The sequence below is a fragment of the Schistocerca nitens genome, chromosome 8, assembly GCF_023898315.1.
Source record: "Schistocerca nitens isolate TAMUIC-IGC-003100 chromosome 8, iqSchNite1.1, whole genome shotgun sequence".
Taxonomy (NCBI): domain Eukaryota; kingdom Metazoa; phylum Arthropoda; class Insecta; order Orthoptera; family Acrididae; genus Schistocerca; species Schistocerca nitens.
Genome location: NC_064621.1, coordinates 396,468,813 through 396,483,962, shown reverse-complemented (window position 1 = coordinate 396,483,962; position 15,150 = coordinate 396,468,813). Strand labels below are relative to the sequence as shown.

At 40.3% G+C, this 15,150-nt stretch overlaps 1 protein-coding gene across 1 annotated transcript in view; it reads left to right on the top strand.

Moving 5' to 3' along the window:
• The window catches only part of LOC126199584 (uncharacterized), a 168,680-nt gene that overhangs the window by 39,176 nt on the left and 114,354 nt on the right, over positions 1-15,150 (top strand). Inside the window, exon 2 of the mRNA XM_049936509.1 lies at positions 5,734-5,810. Within this exon, the coding sequence (XP_049792466.1) occupies positions 5,734-5,810 (77 nt within the window). The remainder of the gene's footprint in view (positions 1-5,733; positions 5,811-15,150) is intronic.

Genomic DNA, 15,150 nt, shown 5'->3' with positions numbered 1-15,150 from the left:
ATTTCACTTGTGTCTTCTTGAAGTTTGTTGCTGATATTCTTCACACCTAGTTAGGGATTTGGCTTTTCCCTCGATTTCTGAAAATGCGAAACTTATTGCTGGGATATGTTCATGTAAGGATTGTGCATATCCAGTGCTCAGATCTGCAGCAAAACACTAGTCACTTGCAAGCATTCTAGGATTCTGTTCCGTGAGACAAACATTATTCCCATTTCCAGCTTAGCCTACTCATTTTCAAAACCAGACTGTAAGCCATACTACGGCACTCTGCCTTTTGATGCATATTAGTAGATATGTCATTCAAAACTTGTTTGATGGTATGAAAACCAAATAAAAACGTTTTTGTACCGTCAGCTCTGGCCGACCACCTAGTGTCCGATAACCTTTTCAAAATCAGAATTTTAGTACTATCATTTTTCAGTGCTTTCAAAAGAAGGCCCCATCAATAGGTAGAACTGGGAAATAATGCAGGAAGCAGGAAAAAATGTATAGAGGCTTTCTAGGTAATCAAAGAAAACAGATGCTTTTGTACCATATTCTGCACACACTTGGCGACCAAATTTGGCGTATGTGAAAAACAGGGAATATATTCAGCTTACTTAATCTCTTTAATTTGTTCTTCCAAGCCAGTGTACCTGCCACTCATGTTGCCACGTGGCGTAGCTGCTCCGTCTTATGCACCTTCCCACGGTTTGCGTGTGTGTTGTCCTTAGCGTATGCTAGTTTAAGTTAGATTGAGTAGTGTGTAAGCCTAGGGACCAATGACCACAGCAGTTTGGTCTTATAGGTACTTACCATCACTACTCTTGTTACTGGCATTGTCATTGCTTTGCCCATGACAATCTTTGATATTAATGCCATTCTCTGTTCAAAAAGATAGTGAGCTTTGGTAGAGTTGTTCAGCAGTATGATTTTCCATATCCAAAAACTTCACAGATCTTTCTACTGGCCCATATGGTAGGACATAGAGCACTATTAGAGTCAGTTGAATTACATGGGACATATAAGGAATAGAATCCAATGAGGCTGAATAGATTTGAATCTATTAATTTCACAAATAATATGATCCAGTATGGCTGATGCAATCTGATGGATAAATCCCTCGGACATTGTTTTTGACAAATACGACGTATGTGCTTTTCCTTTATTTGCATGAATACACATATGTTGAGCCAAAAACACATCAAATTTGGTTAGTAATGATAATAACCCTAAATAATTTCCATTGTGGGGTGAACCAACAATTTCATCACTATCTCGAAATACTTACTAGTCCTCGCTCAGTTAAAAAACTTATAACTGCAACAATTCTGTTCTAAGAGTGTTTGCCAATACTTTTGTTCGCTCTCAATTTGGCTTACAAGTCGAGATTCAACATGAGCATCCTTGTTTCTTTAGAGCTAACAGGGAAAGTAAAGCTTTTTTTTATGAGAACTGCTATCTTTATGTCTCTTCAGCAAAATATTTGCTGCTTCCAGTCATCTAATCAGTCTTTCATAAAATGTGGCGAACCGTCAGAATCTGCCACTTTGCAAAAAAAAGGAAAGTCGCCCTTTGCTTTCTGAATTGTACAACCGATCTCTCATGTAAGTTTTACTCGTAAGTTTATATGTGAGAAACGTCTCCCTACAGAATCTTGGCTTATTTTCCTTCTCATATATTTTCACTGAAGACGAAAAACTTCTGTTCATAGGCTGAACTTCGCTACTTCCTTTCATTACCCAATTATCTCTGTCAAAGTTGTTTGGCCACTCACCAATACCGTTAGAATACATTTTACTTCACTTTGGGTTCCACTTGTACAAGATGCAGCAACAGCAGAAGCCTATAACAATTTTTCGACTTCTCTTTGTCTTTTAGACGAGGTCTCTGGGCCGATAGGACTTCCTAAGCTTTTCAGTTCAGTTTGGCTTGGAGACGATATTGCTGAAATGGAGAGACTTGCCGTGTGTTCAATTGCTGTATCACTTGTGGAAAACGTAACTACATCGGAAAAAGTTCCTTTTTGTATTTTGTACTTCATTTTCTGTATATTCGGCAAAATCATTCGCAACATTATTAAACTCAGACAGTTTACGTGTTTTAGAAATAACAGCATGTGTCTTTCTCTCCTTTTCATCTCTTGCTTTACGCTTTGCACCTCCAGAAGCATAGTGGCGCCCAGTATCTCTCTGTCTCCTGCTCATGGTGGTTAGCTTGGTTTGTGTAAAAGGGAAAATAAATTATAAAATAAAATGGAACATTGCTATTTAATCGGGTTGCATAACGCGTTAAGTATCATAAATAAAATACGTCCATTTTCTATTGAAGCTAGTACCAGTTGACTGCGCAGATGCTAAGCTATATACACTATGTGATCAAAAGTATCCGGACACCTGGCTGAAAATGACTTAAAAATCGTGGAGCCCTCCATCAGTAATGCAGGAATTCAATATGGTGTTGGCCCACCCTTAGCCTTGATGACAGCCTCCACTCTTGCAGACATACGTTCAATCAAGTGCTGGAAGGTTTCTTGGGGCATAGCAGCCCATTCTTCACGGAGTGCTGCACAGAGGTGAGGTATCGATGTCAGTCGGTCAGACCTGGCACGAAGTCGGCGTTCCAAAACATCCCAAAGGTGTTCTGTAGGATTCAGGTCAGGACTCTGTGCAGGCCAGTCCATCATTACTGGTTGCTATTGTCGTGTAACCACTCCGCCACAGGTGTTCTATCGTGTTGAAAGATGCAATTGCCATCCCCGAATTGCTCATCAACATTGGAAAGCAAGAAGGTGCTGTGATAGAGCCACGGAAAACAACAAGGGGTGCAAGCCCCCTCCATGAAAAACACAACCACATCATAACACCACCGCCTCCGAATGTTACTGTTGGCACTACACATGCTGGCAGATGACGTTCACCGGGAATTCGCCATACCCACACCCTGCCATCGGATCGCCACACTGTGTACCGTGATTCGTCACTGCGTACAACATTTTTCCACTGTTCAATCGTCCAATGTTTACGCTCCTTACACCAAGCAAGGCGTCGTTTGGCATTTACCAGCGTGACGTATGGCTTATGAGCAGCCGCTCGGCCATGAAATCGAAATTTTCTCACCTCCCGCCTAAGTGTCATAGTACTTGCAGTGGATCTTGATGCAGTTTAGAATTCCTGTGTGATGGTCTGGATAGATGTCTGCCTATTACACATCACGACCCTCTTCAACTGTTGTCAACAGTCAACAGACGAGGTCGGCCTGTACGCTTTTGTGCTGTACGTGTCCCTTCACGTTTCCACTTCACCATCACATAGGAAACATTGGACCTAGGGATATTAGGAGTGTGAAAATCTCGCGTACAGACGTATGACGGACGTGACACCCAATCACCCGACCACGTTCGAAGTCCGTGAGTTCCGCGGAGCGCCCCATTCTGCTCTCTCGTGATGTCTAATGACTACTGAGATCGCTGATACGGAGTATCTGCCGGTTGGTTGTCAGTAGAATGCACCTAATATGAAAAACGTATGTCTTTGGGGATGTCCGGATACTTTTGATCACATACTGTATATGAGAGTTTTTCACCCATAGAACTTTTACGAATGATACGTGCCGTGTAAGCAAAAGCGAGCGTCAGACTGCTACATCTTCCCGCCTATGGAGATCTATTAAATCTCTGCCCATAAAAGATATGTCAGAGGAAGAAAACGAGTTGAGAATATGCTCTCAGCTGTTATCTACCCGTCAACACAAACTCATCCACATATTTAAATTATTCGTAATTAGCGCTCTCAACAAAACATAATCCACTTGGCTTCATGTTTTATATTTAATAAGGGAAGCACGCTGGTAAAATGTCGGCTCCCACAAACGACCTAGCGTGAGAATGTGGGCCATATAGTGAAAGTATGCACTTAAGACCAGGCTATATTCGTGCGCCCTGGTTGTTCGTTAATCGCTCTGCCACACTGCAGCCATTTTAATTTATTGATTGATTTATTGATCCATCTTTAAGCATTTTTCATGCACTTGATGTCGTCATTTTACATACATTATATAATTACAAAATAAGTCATACATTTTTAACATTCTGAATGAGTAAGTATGTTTTATACTGCACATGTTTAGTTGTCATTAAACATAAACGTGTCGTGCATAATGACAAAAGGAGATACTGTATGTGTAACACAATACACATGCTAAGAAAAACATTTTAACAAATATAAATGAGACAGGCTTAATACATGTTAACCATTGGGGAAAATGCATTATGTAAATAAAGCACAACAGCATGGTACAATAACATTTTCAGAAGAACTTATGTAATAGGGTGGTCGTGTCATACAGCAGTTAACTATTGAGTAAAAATACATTATGTAAATAAAGCACAACCGCCTGATGCACTAACATTTTCAGAAGTGCTCATGTAATATGGTGGTCATGTCATAGAGCAGTTTTAATAGATTAGCTCATTTTTGTTACATAATTTAAATTCTTCTATTGTATAGAATGCTTTTTGTCCAAGCCACCTTTTTGTAATATTTTTGAAGACATTCAGTGATACACTGAGTGCTGTAGGTGGTAGCATGTTAAATAATTGTATCCCTGTGTATGTGTAACTGTTTTGGCCTTTTTTAAGCCTAGTAACTGGGATGTCCATCATCTGCCTTTGGCATGTGTCGTGGCTATGTACAGACTCGCGCAGTTTATAGCTTTCTTGGCTTTCCTTTACGTGCACTAAGCAACTGAGAATAAACAGTGATGTAAGTGTCAGTATTTTTAACTCTTTGAAATAGTCTCTACATGATACATGGTTTCTCACTCCAGCAATACACCTAATGGCCTTTATCTGCCAAAGAAAAATTCTTTTTACCCCAGAGGCGTTGCCCCATAACAGCACTGCATACGTGAGGTGGTTATGAAAAAAGTCATAATAGGCATTTAGCAGTAGCCTGTCCGTCACACAAGTTCTGAGCTTATTAGCAGATAGGTGACTCGGGATAACTTTTTGCATACATAATTGGTGTGAGTTTCCCAGGATAATTTTGGGTCCAGATGAATGCCAAGAAGCTTAACTGAGGAACTACAGTTGTCATTGTTACATAGGCTGAATAGAATGTTTACAGTTTTAGAGTGGTTAATTTGTAATTCATTTGCTCTGAACCATACACTGGATATTCTGAGTTGTTCTGCACTTTTGTGCTTGAGAATGTCGAAGGCCCTATCTACTGTAAGAAAGGTGGTGTCGTCTGCATATAGTATGGACTTACGAGGCATCATATTGGACAAATAATTTACATAAATTATGAAAAGCAAGGGTCCAAGCACGGACCCTTGTGGCACACCTCGTGTTACACCCAATGTGTTTGATTTGTTCCTGTTGAAATGTACTATTTGTTTTCTCTCACTCAGATAAGACGTAATCAGAGATAGTACTTTGTCTTCAAAACCATATGAGCAGAGCTTATTTGATAGAATTCTGTGGCTGACAGAATCGAAAGCTTTACTTAGGTCTACAAGTGTGGCCTAAGCGCGAAATAAATACGTAACTTACCGGCTACCCATGAGCTACATTGCAGCAGTTCCTGGATTCGAATGGAAAGACGGTCAAATTGAAACGGTTGATTGTAAAATAGCGAGAGCTAGTTAAGACATGACTAACTAAAATCGTTATTTTCCAGATATTTCACACGGAAATGGAAGTGTATGGGCTTTTCTTTGTGCTCTTATTTATACGTTTGATTTTCGTTGCAGATACCATAGACAACTTTCCAAATGAAGATCCAAATAATGGACTGACGTTCGATGCTTCTTTACAACCTCCAATGGTGGTAAGGGCAATGAATGCTAAAATGAGGAAGTACATGATAACGAAGATTGTTCTCAAGATTTAAAATCATCAGTAATAGCTCGAGATGATATCGAAGGAGTATACTAAACGGTCTGTCACTTTCTGGAAGACTAAAAAGAAGAGAATCTTTCAGGGCCGCTAAGATTTTTTAGTTGTTATAACAAAAACGATCTGTAAATTAACAGTAAATAGGGTAGAAAGCGCTGTACAAGTGTGCAAAGGTTTTCAAAGGTCAACATAATCGATACACATAAATTTAATATCGTATGCTACAATAACGTTATGGTACGCGACAATAACATACTGAGCATTGGGACATCATAGCCGCAATACAATGGTCTCAATCTTTTAAAATAATGTTACGTGGGTGTACGTATCCAATAACAGTTCAATTGCGGTGCTAAAGGTAACCCATCTTACTACAACAAAACAAATAGGTATCGTTACAAAACAGTCATATTTACTGTGTGTGAAGAATTTTTCTTCTCTGCCTCTGCTTTCATATGGCATCATATTTTGGGGTAATTCATCACTGAGGAATAAAGTATTTATTGCACAAAAGCGTGTAATCAGAATAATAGCTGGAGTCCACCCAAGATCATCCTGCAGACATTTATTTAAGGATCTAGGGATATTCACAGTAGCTTCTCAGTATATATACTCTCTTATGAAATTTGTTATTAACAACCAAACCCAATTCAAAAGTAATAGCAGTGTGCATAACTACAATTCTAGGAGAAAGGATGATCTTCACTATTCAAGATTAAATCTAACTTTGGCACAGAAAGGGGTGAATTATACTGGCACTAAAGTCTTTGGTCACTTACCAAATAGTTTCAAAAGTCTGACAGATAACCAACAAGTATTTAAGAAGAAATTAAAAGAATTTCTGAATGACAACTCCTTCTACTCCATAGAGGAATTTTTAGATATAAATTAAGAAAAAAAATATTAAAAATAAAATAAAAATAAAAAAATAAAGAAAAACAAAAAAACACAAAAAAATGAAGTTGTTATATTAACTTAAGTATGTTGTTAAATTAACCTAATTATGTCATGTATTGGAAAATTCGACTCGTTCCACATCATTACGAAATATCGTATTCATGATCCATGGAACTTGTATTAATCTAATCTAATCTAATCTAATCTAATCTAATCTGTGTGATGTCCTTAGGTTAGTTAGGTTTAAGTAGTTCTAAGTTCTAGGGGACTGATGACCATGTCCCATAGTGCTCAGAGCCATTTTTGAATAATTTTTCAATTTTCAACGACACCTTAGCTAGTATGACTATGTGAGTTTTCGATGGGCAAATATGTATAAGTGTATTTTCATTTTGGAGATCATGTATGGTCGTCCTCCTACCAAAAGGGACGAAGGACGACACACTCGTGCAGTCTGTGCGTCAGTAATAGGCCTACTGTATAAATCTACACAATATGCCAATGGTATCTGCAGATCGACACTCTCTGTCGCCTCTTTTTCTACTTTTAAAAGAAGCGACGTACATACTAGGGGCGCGAGATGATGAAAGTTTGTTTTATTGGAATCATATTTTACCAGACAGGCAATTTTATAAACAAGAAATACTGACGGATGTCCCGAGAAGACGTGTTCTCTAAAACCATACAAGATTACGGTAGATTAGTTTTCATTCCGTAATAGTTTTCAGGTCACAAAACCTTGTCAACGAATGAAGAACATGGCACTAAAGAGTTTGCCGTTTCCTGTATCTTCGCATTGGCCGCATCCAAGGCTGCCCATTGCGGGGAGGTGCGGTCTGAGATAAGCCCGGACTTGTTTCTGTTGTCGAAGAAATTAAAATGATTGAAAGCAACACTTAAATAAACACTCTTTGCTAAAAATTTACCAAACGGTGACAGTTGTTCAACGGGCATTAAAAAAAAAAAAAAAAAGCCAGTGCCACGCACACTTAACCGCCCTGTTGTATACGTATTTTTTCGCCACTTCCCGCGATATATATAGTTTTGAGACTATTCACGTGCTTTATTAGTCTGTAACTGGTGCCAGAGACATCTTTACTTTCTACATTTTTACAATGCGAGTAGCTTTTACCCGTGACCTCGTCCGCGCATAAAAGACGCCGGCGAGGGTGGCGGCTCACAAAGCTTGATTGTTTGCAGCAGTGTGTAACAGCACATGCTTTTGTGGCAAAACCACGAAAACTTTGATCTACTCGGCGTGTCAATATGAAAGCTGTAAGACAGTTTAAGATAGAGCTGCAAAAATACAATTGAAAATCGCATCCAATTCCGTGCATTAGTTTTTGCGTGGTGCACGTACAGACATACACACAAAAATTCTAAAAATATTTTTTTTTCGCTTCGATAGCTGTTATAAAAAGCACCCTCATATTCAGCTTTCTTAAATATCTTTCGCGTACAGACATCTTCAAGTTACAATTAATGCAGTGGAAACCACTGAGCGTATCATTCAAAGAGTATCGGCTCATATGCAGCAAAGCTATGTCCAATATTGAATGTTTTTCGCGGCGAGTGTCTTGAGTAGCTGGGTGGACGTCACTCCAGATCACACCATCATTTGAAAAATTGCTAGAGGTACCGTTAAGGGGACGCTTCCGTTGAATTGTAAAGCTGACAATATTAATGCGAAGTACAGATTCAAGAGTACACATTCTTCAACGCTACGGATTTGTAATTTGAGAATTATTAACCTGTTATTAAAATAATTGTTTAACCAATTATCTGTGTTCATGCTTCACGCTTTACCATTATAAGGATACATTGGGGTGGGGTACTGCAATGTGCTAATGCTTAAAATGTACATCACAGATGGTCAAAGCTGCGCAGTATCAAAATTATTACTCAAATATTGACGCAAAATCGATTTCAAGATTGTTATTTCACCAGTGTTCTATTTTCCTCATTAAAATATTGTGGTATTAAAAATTCTCAATTATCGTATATACCAGTACCAAGGGTGAACAAATTCTGAGCGCTAAATAAATGTCTGCAGTATTCGACATAATCCAAACAAAAACTACAGTGTTTTACGATGACCGGCCGAAGTGGCCGTGCGGTTATAGGCGCTGCAGTCTGGAACCGCGAGGCCGCTACGGTCGCAGGTTCGAATCCTGCCTCGGGCATGGATGTGTGTGATGTCCTTAGGTTAGCTAGGTTTAACTAGTTCTAAGTTCTAGGGGACTAATAACCACAGAAGTTGAGTCCCATAGTGCTCAGAGCCATTTGAACCATTTGTTTTACGATGATATCAAATACAAATAGCTGATCCCTACATAGTTACACATGGAGTATCAACATACTTTTTATTGTTTAAATTTCGGCGTATATATTAACAAGGACCTTACCTTATGCTTCAGTGGTTCCCTCTTTTCAGTCAGCAACTTTGGAATCACTATATAAAATCGATGTCACCAACTTAATAATCTTCTACTTAGTAAAAGAATTTGATGATTGGTCTCCAAGCACCGATTGTTAGATGTCAGTACCTTTCGGGACTTGGGTGTCGACTGCCCTTTTTGAATCGCTGTTGCCAACGTCAACACTCACGCGCTTTTACATTTCTAATTGTTGTGCTGTGTGGGGTCGGTTGCATGCAAGTGGTTTGTTGCATGAACTAAATGTCACTAAGAAGCTATTGCTGGCCATCGAGGATAGTTCCGACACACCGATTACCCTGTTCTTCATCGTGACGCCAGAAACTATATTAATCAGTTGGCAGAATGTTGCGAACTTAACAAAATGGTGAGATAATTCAGCATTTTCACTAGTATACTTGCAACAAATAAATGCTATACTTGAAATGACGGTCGAAAAAAAAAAGAAGAAAACCCTTTAACTTGACAAGAATTTTCGCGCCCAGGCGCGGGGCCCAACCAACGCATGGGTCCCGTAGCATTTGCTAACTCCTGCTACGTGGCTAATCTGGCACTGCTCCCAAGGTTATTATATATCTTGGGACAATTAAAATCGACAGTCTTCTAAGGCTCTAATAAGAAAATTGGAAAAAAACTAGTAGATCTTGTTATTTAACGTCTGTGACTTAATCTTAGTCATATATCTGAGCTTTGTAACCGTCACATAATGTTACAGCATGTTCATTAGACAAAAATTTTGGCAATGAATAAATACATTTTTTATCTTCAGATTTTTGCGTCTTGGAAAGAATTGCTATATACCACTGGGTTTTTCAGCGCCTGAAACTTCAGTTTCATGGGTACATCGTTTTATAACTTGCTGCAGTAGGACATTCTGGATTGTACTCCTCCGAACATCTTCTTCCAGCCGCGCCAAAATTCTTTCTTCTTGTCTATCAATCTATAAAAATTCAAAATAATGTTAGTTTACTAGTTTTATATATACGTAGCAATCGTAAATAATAAAAAATGCAATAAACCAAGACAAATACACATAAAAGGACCTTTGTAAAAATGTGAATATCGAAGTATATACTTACGTCGACGCTCATGCGATGAGCTAAGTGCTACACGGCGATGAGTGGCGAAACCAACTGACATTTGCGAGCGGCACCTGCTGCGTGCAGAATCCTGCAGGCAATGCCGACAAAATGCCGGGTGTTGTAGAATTTCTGTGAGCAAAATGCTAATAGCACGAGCGTTCGCGCTTAAAGCGTGTTTTGACAATTAGCAAATCTTTCACTGTTTCACTTTCAATCCGTTGTTTTCTTTCTTTCTTTTTTTTTTTTTTTTTTCATCGGACTACAAAGAGTTCACCGAGGGAAACACGCGATCGTGTACCGGTGGTAAAAGGAAACACACTTTTTACATTGCTGTTAAAACTACGCATTTGTTTTTGTATGATGAAATAGTGACTGTATAGATTTGACATTGTCAGGTATCCACTATAATGTCTTCAGATTTCTTACCACAACTTAAACAGAAATTCTTACTATCTAAAGTTCAAAAACCAATCGAAAATACGACTTAAAATGAATCGATATTACCAACATTGCAGAACATTAACAGTAAATAAAGAAATAATGTAGAGCGAGTTGAACAAGTGGCACTTCCTAGATTTGCACAGCAAATTGCTCGCGTAAAATACTGTCGCCAAGCAGAATCACAAAAGCAGGATATTTTAGCGTCCCCAAAAGAACTTCCAGAGCAGCAGGACATTTTGGAAAAAGAAACCGGGACTGTACAGGGAAAAACGGGCCGAATGGACACCTTAATACAGATAGTTCATCTATTGGTTTTGATAAGTGATTTACGAGTATCAAAATATGTGAAATATCTTTTGATTGCGTTGAATTAGAAACTTAATTTTTTACAACGCCGGTGGCTGTAGATCTTAGTGTTTGACATAAATTTCAACTTGATACCTTTACACATTCCTGAGAAGAAGGCATTTTAATAGATTGAGAAAAAGACCTGTAAGCGTCATGTTTTTACCGATTGAAGCAAAAACTGGCTAATTGCTTTAACTCTTCATAACCGCAAATTAAGCATTTCACAAAACGCAAAACATAGTACCGTATGACTAAAATATAAGTAAGTTGCATTTGGAATCAGTCAACTCATACAAATTCTTGGGTGTAACAGTTTTTGGGGATTTGAAATAGACCAGTCACATGGACTCAATTGTAGGGAAAGCAGATGGCAGATATCGGTTCGTTGGTAAGATACTGGGAATATGTAGTTAAAAAAAAATGGCTCTGAGCACTATGGGACTTAACTTCTGAGGTCATCAGTCCCCTAGAACTTAGAACTACTTAAACCTAACTAACCTAAGGGCATCACACACATCCATGCCCGAGGCAGCATTCGAACCTGCGACCGTAGCAGTCTCGCGGTTCCAGACTGTAGCGCCAAGAACCGCTCGGCCACTCCGGCCGGAAATATGCAGTCAGTTTAGAGCACTGATTACCTCGCCGGTAAGTGCTCCTAAACCACATACACATAAATAGTTCCAGCCGCGTACAACTGGAGAAGTCTGGTATTCTCTCGAATGATGACGACAGATCTAGAAGGTGCTTGCATCATCGATACAGGATATGCAACTTGCAACGCCATCTGTGAGGCGACCTTGTCAACATAACTTTTTGACATAAATAAAACTAAGTTTGCATTTACATGTTGCGCTAAGAGATGTCGTTATTTCAGTACCGGAGCCAAGCTCATAACGTATTTTGCAAAATAGAGACAAAAACGTATCTTGTCGGGGCAAGGTCAATAACGGTGATGGTCCCGATATATCAGGAAGGATGGCAACACTATTAATACGCGAATCGAATGAGAAGAAATGTGGTACAATGAGAAGCACCCTCTGCCATGCTCTAGAATCATGGTCTGTAGGTTATATAGAAACAGATATAGATGTAGAGATCTACAAGCAAAACAGTTGCGTAACATGATCATGTGCGAAGTCTACTGACTGATTTAATGTGGAATGCCACGAAATCCTCTCCTTTGGAGGTCTCTTCATTTCAGAGCAGTGCTTGCTCCCTACATCCTCATTTATTTGTTGCATTTATTCCAGTCTCTGTCTAACTATACAGTTTTTACACCTTACACCTCCCTCTAGTACCAGGGAAGTCAGTCATTCCCTGACGTCTTAACATGTGTCCTCTCATCTTGTCCCTTCTTTTTTGGCCCGCATCTCGTGGTCGTGCGGTAGCGTTCTCGCTTCCCACGCCCTGGTTCCCGGGTTCGATTCCCGGCGGGGTCAGGGATTTTCTCTGCCTCGTGATGGCTGGGTGTTGTGTGCTGTCCTTAGGTTAGTTAGGTTTAAGTAGTTCTAAGTTCTAGGGGACTTATGACCACAGCAGTTGAGTCCCATAGTGCTCAGAGCCATTTGAACCTTCTTTTTTGTCAGTGTTTTCCACATGTTCGTTTCTTCGTTGATTCTCTGGAGAACCTTCTCATTCTTTACCTTATCAGTACACCTAATTTTCAACATTCTTCTGTAGCATCACATCTCAAGCACTTCGATTCTCTTCTGTTCCGATTTTCCACTGTCATTGGTTCACTGTCATACAATATTGCGCGCCACATGTACATTCGCAGAAATTTCTTCCAACTCCTACGAATATACACTGACGGAAAAAATAGCTACACCAAGAAGGAGTTGTGCGGCATAAAAGAAAGTTGGTAGGCTTGTTTCTACATCTGAAAGATGTCTATTCAAATTTCGCCGCGCGGGGTAGCCGTGCGATCTAGGGCGTCTTGTCACGGTTCGCGCGGCTCCCCCCGTAGGAGGTTCGAGTCCTCCCGCGGGCGTGAGTGTGTGTTGTCCTTAGCGTAAGTTAGCTTAAGTTAGATTAATTAGTGCATAAGTCCAGGAACCGATGACTTCAGCAGTTTGGTCCCACAGAACTTTAACACAAATTTCCAAATTTCGCACCAGTCGCATAGGGGTGGCGCCGATAGCGCCACAACGATAAAGCAAATCATGTTTGCTTTGAATACACAGTGTAACGGTAGTGAGCGTTAATTACCTTTGAGATTGGACGTGGTGAGTTGTTAGTCAAGAATGCCTTTAAGGCGAGAAAGACGCCATTATCAACACACCGAGTTTGAACGAGGTCGTGTAAAATAGCTACAACAACCTTGCTGTTCCTTCTGCGATGTTGCAGAAAGTCAAAAATGTGGCCATTGTACATGATTGCTGTCATTGGTGGTCACGAGAATGTACAGTTGCCAGAAGACCAGGCTCCAGAAAGCCATGTGGCACTGCTGAAAGGGAAGACAATCGTGTTCGGCTTATGGCTCTGGCGCAGCAGCAATCTGTGCAGCAGTGGGCACCATAGTGACACAGCTAACTATTACAAATCGGTTAGTTCAAGAGCCACACATCCTGCAGCGTGCATTCCACTGACACCGAACCACCGCGATTTGCGACTTCAGTCGTGTCAGGCGAGGTTTTCTGATGAAGGCTGGTTCTGCTTCGATGCCAAAGATGACCATGTGTTGGTTAGAAGGAGGCCAGTTGAGAGCCCGCAACCCCACACCACACCTGTAGTTATGGTCTGGGAAGCGTTTTCGTGACAGCAGGAGCACTCTCATGGTTATCCTACTCACCCTGGCTGCAAATTTGTACGTCAGTGTGGTGCCTCGACCTGTTGTGCTGCCTTTCTTGAACAGCATTCCAGGGATGTTTTCCAACGCGCTGAAACTCGCCCACATACCGCTGTTGTAAGCCAACATGCTCTGCAGAGTGTCAACATGTTGACTTGGCATGCTCGATCACCAGATCTGTCTCCAGTCGAGCACGTATGGGATATCATTGGATGACTACTCCAGCGTTATCCACAAACAGCATTAACCGTCCCTGTATTGACCAAGTGCCACAGGCATGGAAATCCATCCCTCGAATTGACAACACAATGGCTGCACGTTTGCATGCTTGCATTCAATATTATAGCGGTTAGACTGGTTACTAATGTAGCAGCATTTCACATTTGCAATGGCTTATCTCGCACTTAAACTCTGATCTTGTACTGTTGATTACTTAAATATGTGATCTAGCGCTCGTAACAGGATGCTTATTCTGGGTTTTCCATCTGCTTCTTCTACTTTTCATACTGAAGTCATCACCACCTGGAAAAAGACGCAATTTTTAATAACTACTCTGAATTTTATTTCATTCATTAGAAATTTACATGGAAGGCTGTAGGTTTGAAAACAATGGGTTTAATTGTAAGTCCGCAGCTCGTGGTCGTGCGGTAGCGTTCTCGCTTCCCACGCCCGGGTTCCCGGGTTCGATTCCCGGCGGGGTCAGGGATTTTCTCTGCCTCGTGATGACTGGGTGTTGTGTGATGTCCTTAGGTTAGTTAGGTTTAAGTAGTTCTAAGTTCTAGGGGACTGATGACCATAGATGTTAAGTCCCATAGTGCTCAGAGCCATTTGAACCATTTGTTTAATTGTAAATAACGTTCGGCTACCAGTGACGATTTTCTTGTATTTATAATTTGCACGACGCATTGCGCGAAATGATACCCATTTCCAAGTCCGGTTTCCTCTGTACGTTATGCCACTTTTTCATAATATTTTTGATGTGTGAGGTCCTGATCTCTTCTGCTGTCGTCAAGTTTTCTTGTGGTCCAATTGTGAAGAGTCTCACACATATTAAACATCACGCAGAATACATCGAGAATAACAAACGTACATAAACAAACGGTTAGAACGGTTGTTATTATCGATGTACGAATATTGTGTACGAAAAATTTTGTGTGATGTTCAATATGAGTGAGGCTCTGCACAAGTGGACCAAAAGAAAACTTGACGACAGCAGAAGAGATCAGGACCTCACACATCAAAAATATTATGAAAAAGTGGCATAACGCACAAAGGAAACCG